The sequence below is a fragment of the Lathyrus oleraceus genome, chromosome 6 (genome assembly GCF_024323335.1).
Source record: "Lathyrus oleraceus cultivar Zhongwan6 chromosome 6, CAAS_Psat_ZW6_1.0, whole genome shotgun sequence".
NCBI classification, from domain to species: Eukaryota; Viridiplantae; Streptophyta; class Magnoliopsida; order Fabales; family Fabaceae; genus Lathyrus; species Lathyrus oleraceus.
This window is the reverse complement of record NC_066584.1, coordinates 381,377,542-381,388,805: the sequence shown is the minus strand read 5'-3', so window position 1 is coordinate 381,388,805 and position 11,264 is coordinate 381,377,542. Positions and strand designations below refer to the sequence as shown.

The 11,264-nt window shown below is 36.2% G+C and overlaps 1 protein-coding gene across 1 annotated transcript; it reads left to right on the top strand.

The window, feature by feature from the left end:
- Nucleotides 1–8,916: 8,916 nt before the first annotated feature.
- LOC127095767 (F-box protein SKIP5-like) lies at nt 8,917–9,649 on the top strand. Its single transcript, XM_051034410.1, is given in 1 exon segment — nt 8,917–9,649. A coding segment is annotated over 1 exon segment (639 nt). The 5' UTR covers nt 8,917–9,010.
- Nucleotides 9,650–11,264: the final 1,615 nt, after the last annotated feature.

Genomic DNA, 11,264 nt, shown 5'->3' with positions numbered 1-11,264 from the left:
TTAACATTTCATATTGCATTTCAGCGAAGTTCATCTGAGTTACCTCTGGTCAACTTTGGTCTACTGAAGGTCAAAATGGCTAGGGAATAACTTAAGTTACTTCCAACATGTTCAAACGAGGCCTATTCGACATATTACTCTTGAAGGAACAAAGGTCCAGCGCACAGGTTACAAATTTGGAAAGATGACTTGAACTGTCATGCTCGCTAGGCAGGCAGAATGGTTCGCCTAGCGAGCCACCAGAGTCTGAAATGTCATGCTCTCTAGGCGAGAAAATCCTTCGCTAGGCGAAGCCCACGCGGTTTAAAAAAAATATATAACAGAAAGTCATGGGCTTGAGTTGCCCTCATTTTGAGCCCAAAAAGCCACGAAAATCAGGTTATAAATTCTAAAAATTCAGTGGAAAAACCCTAGAAGGGAGAAGAGAGCTAACTAATTCAGAGCAGCCTCCAAACACTAAAGAAAAAACTCCTTTGCACAGGATCACCTCTACCAATTCCATCTCATATAAACCCTAAGATTGTTCTGCAAACCCAGCCGTGCAATTCAATTTCATTCGATCTCTCCAATCAGGTTTGCCCTATTTTCCATTACTTTATGCTTTGAATTTGGAATTTCTGAATGTATGAGGCATTATGGGTGAATTTGGAAGAGTGGGTATCATTAGGTTTTGCATGTGGGTTTAGATGTGCATGAATGTGTAGAACAATGCCTTGAATGTTTAATCACTTAATTTCTGACATGGGTACCACAGGGTTTGGGGTTTCTGAAATCGTACTGTCATCAAAGAAGAACCCAGAACCCGCAGGCATTCGCTAGCCGCTCCGCTAGGCGAGCCTGCAGCGAAGCTTCGCTAAGCCTTCGTTAGGCGAAGCAGTAGCGATCGCGACAGTAGCTGTTTTTTCTGTTTGCTCTCTAATCTGTTTTGTGTCTGTTATGACATGCTTTCCATTGCATCCGGGCACATGTTTTAGTATGTATGTCATGTCTTGATGTGTGGATCCTTGCCCCCTGACTTTGAGTTTTGATACCCTTTTGATGCATTTGTTTGACAAGAGGTTTAGGCCTCTTACCCTTGGTTGTTTTTTGTGAACTTTTGTGAACTTTAATGGCATGATTCATGTTGTTACATTTTGATTTGGTGTAACTCTTGATTGCACCCCTTCTTGTTTCTCTAACCTGTTTGTTGAGTTTTTGTGAGGGCTCACATGACTCTTGAAGAGATAACTTGCTTGGTATTCCACTTTATTTGTGGGATACCATTTGGAGATTTATTCTGATTACTTTGCTGACTTGCTTTCTTTGATGGTGCTAGCCTGAGAGATCTCTGGGTTTCTTGTTTCTTTAGTTGTTGTTACTTCATATCTTTATCCGTGTGGTAGATCTCTTGATCCCTTTTACATCTTTCCCGCATTTTACCGCTTTCTTAGCTGGAAGACCTCGATAGGAGGCAATGTTTTTGTGTGTTTACTTTTGTGCCCAAAGACCTCCAAAAAGGGGCACCAGTGCTAAAGACCTCCATGAAGAGGCAATTGACGGATAAAAGGGATTAGTAGTCAATCCCCCATTATTCAGTGTATCGTTCTTTATGCTCACACTACGTGTCGATGCTTCAGAACAAAATCCCAAGATCTTTTGTCCGGTCGGTCAGTGGAGAGGGTTCCACCTTTCTGAATCCCCACTCTTTGTCATGAGCTCACCTTGTCCAGGGTTAAGAGCTATGAGGTCTTATCCTCATTACCCTTTTGATCTGCTCACCCTGACGTTCAATGTCAGTGGTTAAGAGCCCATTTGATTACCCTTCCATGGCTTATTTGTCGAGGTTGATATGACCCCTCTTGACTAAAGCCCTACCCACGTATGTTTGAGCCCCCGTGTTGGCGTGTTTACTTTATGCATGTTTGTTTTGTATGGTGTGATCGTCTCCCCACAGGACTGCTAGGCTTCGTATAGTCTCTCGTTTGCATGTAAATTAAGGTAGCACGGTTCCTTCGTCTAGGGCTTCCTTTTTGCATGAGCATTCCTAAAACACAAACAAACTCATTGATTTTTCTTCTTCTAAGAACACGTTAACTCCTTCTACTACAGGCGAGTAAGTCTCCAAAGGTCGAGCATCCGGTAGATTGCGTAGTAACGTCGTTCACCTAAAAAAACACAAAACAAACAAATAGGTCAGTCGGGCTACGAAGACTCTGATTCTCATATTCATATGAGATACGTATGCAATGGATGCGACATCCGTGCGAGTCATTTTCTTTTGACCCCTCTTTTAGTAAATAGTACACTAGATAAACCCACACCCTCTAGACAAGAACAACAAGAGTGGATCCCGTAGAGTACTACGGATGCGTAGGGGTGCTAATACCTTCCCTTCGCATAATCGACTCCCGAACCCATGATTTGATTGCGAGACCTTGTCTTTTCCTTTCCTTTTTCCAGGTTTACTTCGAGCGTTTCCTTTCCCTCCTTTGGGATAAATAACGCACGGTGGCGACTCTTCTGTCATTTCTTTTTTTCGCCGATTGTTTTTTTTCGCATTCTTTTATTGGTTGCGACAATCGTATGGGAATCTAACCCACTTAGGTGTCCACCTTTCTCCCATGTCTATCGTGGTTTGGACTAAAACCCAATTAAGGCTCGAATTATCGGTCTCACATCCCAATGCTTACTCAATTAAGCATACCAAAAAGAGATGTGCAACATCACAGAAAACACACATCTGAATACATGATCGGTTCCACAAACCATCAGTTCTATAAATCATAACAAGATCCATCGATCACAGGTGACTTCATTCACCACAATACATAACCAATAACATGGCATGTTCCATACAATGCGTCTCATTCTCAATCATAACAACCATTCGTCCATGACCTCCACATAAGCGTCGTACGAATGAATACCGTCATCCAACGTTATCTAAGTTATAAACCTAACTCATGGCCTAATACCAATCCTAGGTTAACTTACTAGATTCATCATGTAATTTTCACCATTAGCATGTATTCAACACAATCATAGCATCACAAATGATTAATGGTTGGAAGAATGCTCTTAGAAACACTTAAGAAATGGATTTTGAAGTTTTTAACATAAGTCAATCGATTGATTGGGGAGGCCCAATCGATTGGTTCCTCTCACATTTCTGTTTTTCAAAGTATGGACATGATGAATCGATTGATCCTCAGTGTCAATCAATTGGCTCACTGAAATTTCCACTGTTCCAAAACAGAAAGTTTGTGCAATCGATTGTAATGCACTGCCAATCGATTCGTCCTGCTAAAATTCTATTTTCTGCAAAACAAAATGGTTGTAAAATCAATTGATTGTAGGGACCAATCGATTGGTCCTCACACATTTTCACTTTTCCATTTCACAAAACACCATTTCCTCTATTAAACCATTTCCAACAAAATACCCACTCCTTCTTCCAACCAACCTAGCACACTACAAGCTTATACACACATATATAATAAGTTCATAACCACAAGGATTTCAAGGTCATAACCACAACTAATCCTTTACCCACAACCACAATAATCATGTTATCACAACAATCATAAGAACACATCAAAGCACATGTTCATGGAAATCAACAAGAGCAAGAGATATATATATCATATATCATGGATTTTCATGATATAACTATGACTCTACAGCCCTAATCTCTAGAAATCCTAGGGTTTCCAACTAGAACCCACCTCGAGAAATAGAAGAGGAGAAGTTGTTTGAGATGAGATGAGGATGAAGATGATAGTGTTGGTTCCAAGATTTCTTCTTCTTCTCCACTAGCCTTATTTTCTCTTCTTCTCTTGAGCTTCTTCTTTCTCTCTATTCACTTGTCTGATACATTGAGAAAACATTTAGCATGTGGTAGGTGGTATAAGATACAGACATGTGGTGGTGAGTGAGTCAAAGGTCATAAGCAAGTGGCCATGAGAAATGTGTGGTTAGTAAGTGGTGAAAACAAATATCTTAAGTGGCACTAACCATAATATTTATTCTACCAAAGCTATTGACCCATTATTAGTGTTACCAAAATGTCCCAGTTAATAAAAGGTCAGTCCCAATTGATATTAATTAAGTCAACCTGAACTCACTATTTACTCCATTTATCCCAATTGATAACTTTTAGAGCATATAGGAACTCAATTGATCTCAATTAATATGAATTTAGGTATTTAAGAAAATACGGGGTATTACATAATACATCTATTGGCTTTCGCTCTAGTGATCATGATTCTTCTTTATTTCTTAAGACCACTTATCATGGTCGTATTTTACTCTCATTATATGTTGATAATATGATTATTATAGGTGATAATATAAATGGAATTAATGATTTGAAATTATAGTTAGCCAAATAGTTTGAGATGAAGGACTTAGGCACTCTTAGGTACTTCGTGGGCATTGAAGTTTCTTACTCTCCTAGAAGTTATCTTCTCTTTAAATCAAAGTATATTACGAACATTCTTCAACAGACTCTCCTTGATGATACTAGAGTAGTTGATAGTCCTTTTGAGTTGAATGTGAAATATGTTCCATCTGATGGTGTTCCTCTGCCAGATCCCACCTATATTGCACTTTAGTTAGCAGACTGGTGTACCTTTCGATTACTAGACTAGATATTGCTTATGTTGTTCATGACGTCAGTCGGGTTGTTGTCTCTCCTACTACAGTGCAATGGGCAGTTGTTTTTTGCATATGTCATTATCTTTGGGGAACCCAGTTTAGGAGCCTTCTCTTTCCCTCATCGTCCTCATTGAAGATACATGCTTATTCTGATGTTGATTGGGCTGGAGACCTCACAAATTATAAGTCTACCATAGGTTATTGTATCTTTCTTGGAGACTCTCTTATTTCTTGAAAGAGTAAGAAATAAGATATTCTCTCTCTCTCTCTCTCTCTCTCTCTCTCTCTGCTGCAAAAGCTGAGTATCGCGTTATGGCATCCACCACTACTGAAATAGTTTGGTTGTGTTGGTTACTTTATGATATGGGTGTCATTCTTTCTGAACAAACTCCCATGTATCGGATAACAAGAGTGCCACCCAAATTGCCCATAGCCCATTCTTTCATGAACGTATCAAACACATTGAGATTGATTGTCACCTCACTCGTCATCATCTTCAACATGAAACAATTAATCTATAGTTTGTCTCATCTGCTTTACAAATTACTGATTTATTTACAAAGACGCATTCCATTAAACATTTTCGTTTTTTTTATTGACAAACTCTCGATGTTTCCTAATAATGCATCTTGAGTTTGGGGGGAGATTTTAGATAATATTACTATTATTATTCATATATTGTTTTCTTATATCTTTGTAAGGGTAGTTTTGTATTTCCTAGCATATATTATTTATACTCTGGTGTAACCTTTATTCTTGAAATTTTGTTTATTCTATTGAAATCCTAAACCAATGAGTGTTTCTTCTTATATATGTTTATATATGTTCACTATTGTTAACAGTGTTAACCTTGTAAATCAACCCCTCCTTCGCTGCATCAAAAGTTCATGTCCATTGTTGTACATCGTAACCACCGTTCTCCGATCAATTTTAGTTCCATAATGAAATAATTTTCATATTTATTTTATATGATTTTCTATAATCAATTCTAACTATTATAGTGAAAACAAAAACTAACTCTTTCCTTAGAAGGACAATTATCTAAAAATATTATTAGTTATTAACAATTTTAATATTATTACTAACTATCCCTGGTCTTATATTTGGGAATAGTAATAACCATTCACAAATCAATCTATTCCATCAGTTTTATCAGGTATTTATTTCCATTTTTTCTGTCTTAAATTATTTCTTTTATAAAAGTAAATATAATATTTATTAATTTATCATAATTAATTATATTTTATCTTATAAACTACTAGTAGTGTTTAAGAATAGTTTATAAATACAAATTTATGTTATTATTAAATTAAAGCAACTATTTATTACTATCTTAAAAAACAAGCAGTCACCACTACTACGAAAAATGTATATAATCACGGTTAACAAAGATATATAATTAGGTAGGATCAGCCATTGTTAGGATCAACCATTGTTAAATAGAGTGTTGTTGTATATGCGTTATTTACAATCACAATCTAGTGGGCGTGGTAAAGAACTCGGATGTGTGCTACCTATCACCACAGTTGTGATACATCACCGATATGAAAAATTCTAAGGTCCTTAGTTTGATTCCTACCAACTCCATTTTTGGAATTTAAATTATTTTTGATAGCGATCAACATATAACCATGGTTGGTTTAGCAACTATGCTGAAGTCAATTGCTTTAAATTGTATCAGACCAAAACCATAAATATGCATTTATGAATCATATCATATAAAAAATTGTATTACATAAAAGGAAATGATTATTTCGTGATTAACATATACATCATATCATCTAGTTAACTAAACACAATGACCTTTAATTATTTTTACTCTCAAACACTTGCATTCCGCAATTATTGCATTATTTTAAGTCACATAATAACACAAACAATTGGCATTCACAATTGAAAATCTAGATAAAAAAAGACATAGATTAAATTAAACATACTAAATTGATTCTCACATGTTTCAAGACGTAAGAATGGAAACTTCACCTGAATGATGAAATTTTCACAATCCAAACGGGTAGTGTATGGAAATAACAATTTGTTAAGAGAGAGAGAGAGAGAGAGAGAGAGAGAGAGAGATCTTACTTATAGCTTACGTTAATGTGACTTGGTGACTAGTAAAACCGATTATTAAGGTTTCCGGAAGAATACATAAAGCTAAATTAAGGCATGCTAACTAGGTGCTACATTAATTTTTCAAGCTAAATTTTTATCAGTAATAATACATAAAGAAACTAAATTTTAGTATGACAAAAAGTTATGACCTGGATTAGTAATAGCTTCGTCTTCCAGACTTCAATTTTAAAGGCAATTGAATACATGCATCGATATTAGCCCGCTCACACTTTGACACATTACAATCTATTAAATACATAAAGGGCATTCTTCAATCTTGATGCCTAGTTGTATTCGTGAAGTTCTCAAGGTCTATATCTGATTTAGAATAAGTTGCATCCAAATTGATTAGGTTCTTCATAATAGCCTCTACCTTTCTTATCTTTTCAGGGTTAAGATTCATGATCAGAATCTTCTTATAGCTTGTTCCACCAGACGGTTCAACAATAGTAATGTCCTCCCTAACAACTTCAACTTCCTTGGCTTTGCTCAACCATAACTATAACATATCAATAACCTCATTTAAAGCCTCAATATCTTGGAAAAGTTTGCTAACACTAGCTTTATCTTGATTCATGTCGAGAGTATGATCTGAAATATTAGGGAAGGATATGAAAAATGTTTAGATGGTGTCAAAATGGTGTATGGAAGAGAAGATCTTTCTCTCTTTTGATGCAACTCCATTTTTTCAATAACTAAACCTAAAGCATAAAATCACTTAAAGCATATTCAAAACAATAATATAACACTAAACCAAAAATATGCATATCCATCACAACAATATAATATTTAACAACAAAAAGCGCAATGAACTATGAACTAGGAACAATATGAACACATGATTTAAAAAATGCAATGAACTATGAACCATGAACAATATGAACACAAGGTTTCAAAAATGAAATGAAAGCGATGAGAATAAGCCATGAAAAAGTAACGATAAAATCAACAAAACTGGAATTAAAGCAATGAACATCAGTCATGAAAAATAATGTACCATACTTCAAAGAGGAGAAAGATACCAGATGATTAAAGATAAATGAATATGGTGAAGATTTTCATTCAAAATGAATGAAGATGATGAACACAAAATGAAGATGGTAAAGATTTTTATTCCAAATGAATGAAGATGGTTAAGATCAAGAGTTCTCTATCGTCGTTGTCTGGTTCTCTTAGGGCATGTTATGATGGAAATAAAGAAATTGTTTTGTCTTAATTGATAGGTGTCATACCCCGATTTTGGTCCTGAATTTTTTTCCATTTTTTCATTTTTATTTGGCACTTGGCCTAAAGTTCATTTGCATACATTCATGACCAAAGGCAACCATCCATATTTTTTTTGATAAACATTGGTCATTATCTAGTTTTTTTGATCATGGTGTTTTTTTTATTATAAAATGGATTCTAACTATTTGACTTTTTAATTTTCAAATTTCAAATTAAGTCTAATTCCAAATTTCAATTTAATCTTAATTGTGTTTTTACTAATGATTCAAACTCTAATTGATTTTTAATTTCCAAATAAATGTTAGAATTTGACATCAAAGTAGTTTTAACAAATTATAGATTAATTTGATTTTAATTGGTTTTTATTGGTTTTTTGATTCTTAATTGACATTTAGATTAGTTTTGGATTATTCCTAAAAATCCATATCCATTTTATAACCAAACATGATCCATTTTCCATCCATAGTTCATTTCAAATCAAAATAGTACATACACTCATTTCATAACATTCAATAATATTTAACTTTCAAACATTTCCAAACTCATTTTCATACATACATTTTCATTTAACATTCAAGCATAACAATGCATCACATCCATATCCTACAGCTAACTTCTACATTACAACCAATTCCCAAATTTCATCAAAAAAATCACAACCAAGATATAACCATAATTCACATCTAATCCCAATTCCAATCCGATCCAACATAGTCAATGACAACCCAAAAACCTACACTAATTTAAGCATCAATCCAATTCCATAAGACAAGTTGCTTCTGATTTCAATGTCATGTTGCAAGCCCTTTGTTCCAACATCATCTTTCATGTGCTCATGACCAAGAAGCCTAACAAAGCATGAATGAGGCCAGAATATGTCAAGCTTTCCATACACACGTGCTGTTTAAACCAAGCTGAAAATGCAGTGCAAGAACAAACATCAACACAAACGTAAAAGCCAACCAGACACGGTCTTACGAGTTTGCGGTGGAGGATGTAGAGACACGAACTCGGCTCAAGCTTCATTGAGAAGAACATGACGGTAATGGAAAATAATAAGGAACAGCTGAAAAAGTGTCAAAGGAAAAGAACCTCTTGTTACTCTCGTAGCAACAATCTCGATGATGGTTGTCTTATGCATATCTTCAGTTTCCTATCCCCTATTCCAGATCGCTTTAATACCGCCCTCGTTTGCCACAGATGGAATTACTTGGCATGCCATCCTTAGCTCTGGATTCGGGTAGATTGATCGGTTAAAGACTTATCTGAACCTGGTGTTTTCCCAAACTTTGAAACTGCGGTTTCTGCTTCAAGGCCGGGTGATACCATTTTAATAGCAGCTGGTGGAACTCATCGCGTGGCGAACATTCAAATAAATAAACCACTCTGCTTGATTGGTGCAGGTGAAATTCCAGATGACACGATGCTCACTTGTTCGCGAGGCTCAGACAGTGCACTCGAGTTCCTTTCCACCTACAAATTATCAAACTTAACCGTGAAGGCCGAGCTCGGTTGCTGCTTGCTTCATCGAAGCGGAAGGCTGATCATAAACAGATGCTTACTCCAATGCGAGTCCAAACCTCTCGATTTTCTCTCATGTCCCATCGTAAATACCGCCTGTAGCAGCGAGGTGCTTCCGTCACAAACCAAGTGCACCAGCGAACTAGCCAATTGAGCCATATTCCATTTAGAACTTGTTGTAGCACCTCAAATTTGCACCCTACCTTTTGTACATTCATTTTCATAATAGGTCATAACATAACATAGGCCACTGCATAACATTGCATTGTCCATTTGCCCAAGTGCAAGCTCAACAGACAAATTGGGTCAAACTGGTCAGGAGAATCAGTCAAACCAGCAAGCATGTGCTATTTTCATTGAGACAAAGCCCTATGGTTGATTTATCAATTTCATATGGTCCAAGGATCATTTTGAAATGATTTGGCCAAATATTGGATGCTCAGAAGTCATCAGTCAAGCTAAAGTTCAGCTGGAACCATAGAAAGTCAACTGTGGTCAACTGTGGTCAACTGTGCCTGATTTTATGGATTGGAAGGTGTGAGATGGTTTGAAAGGCCTCATTCATGTCCATATAAGTCTCATTTGACATATCAAAGACCAAGGTTGAAGATTTGGAGGTCAGACAAGAAGTTTCCTAAAATGGCAGGTGACCTGTAATTTCAACTGCCCAAAATGGAAACTTTTTCTCCTCAAAATAACTTCATCATACAAGCTTCAAATGGATTTTTGTCCAACATGAAAGTTGAAGATCTTGATCTCACCATTCCAAAACGTCCAAGAACTTGAAATTCCCATGTGTGGTTAGCAAGATATGGTCCATTCATTTTCCAAAAGTGCCCATAATCAAAGTGGCATAACTTCCACATGGAGTGTCCAAATTGAGTGATCTTTTTATGTACAAACTCCATTTGACATGTACTTTCATGGTGCATAACTGGAATTCATCAAAAATGGTCAATGCAAAAAGTCAATTTTCAAGTGTACAGTTAAAAAAGACAGGGGCAAAATGGTCCAACTTGAGAAATAATGAGAATTTTGGAATGGGGATTTTTGCAACACCTCACAAATGCAATTTGAAAATTGTTTGGATGGTTATAACATGTTAAGGTGCCATATTTGAACAACTCACTTTTGAAATGCACTTGAAAAGTATACAATTTACCATGGCATAGTGGAAATCCAAATTACACAACCAATGACCATGGGACAAGTTGCAACACATCACACATGTCATTTTGGGAGTGTGTGAGCTGTCAATGAGTTGTCACAGGGGTTGAGTGAAAAGACCATTTTGCCCTTGCTTAAGAAAAGTGGAATTTTGCTAGTTACATGTCATTTTGCTAATTGGTGATTTAGAGCTTGATTAGTGGGAAGTACTTAATCCTAATCATAACAAACTTCTGATCAGAAATCACAATTCACAAAGATTCAACCACTTTTCCCTCCAAATTCTCCAAAATTCTCAAGAACACACAAGAACAAAATTGGATCAAACTCTTCCAATTCTTCACCAAATCGTGTGATTCCTTTTGCTGCCATCTCCATTCATCTTCTTCTTGATCTGTTTTGGAAAAGCAACATTCAAATCCTCACAATTCGCAACTGTCCATCTTTGGTGCATCAATGGCATTTGAAGATTTCTTCCACTAGAAGCAAATTCGAGCTAGGCTAAGCATTCCAGTCAACTCACCTATCATTCTTCTTCATCTGTTTTAGATCCACACGAGCAAACACCTCCAGATTCAACACTGCCATTGCAAGGTGCCAAA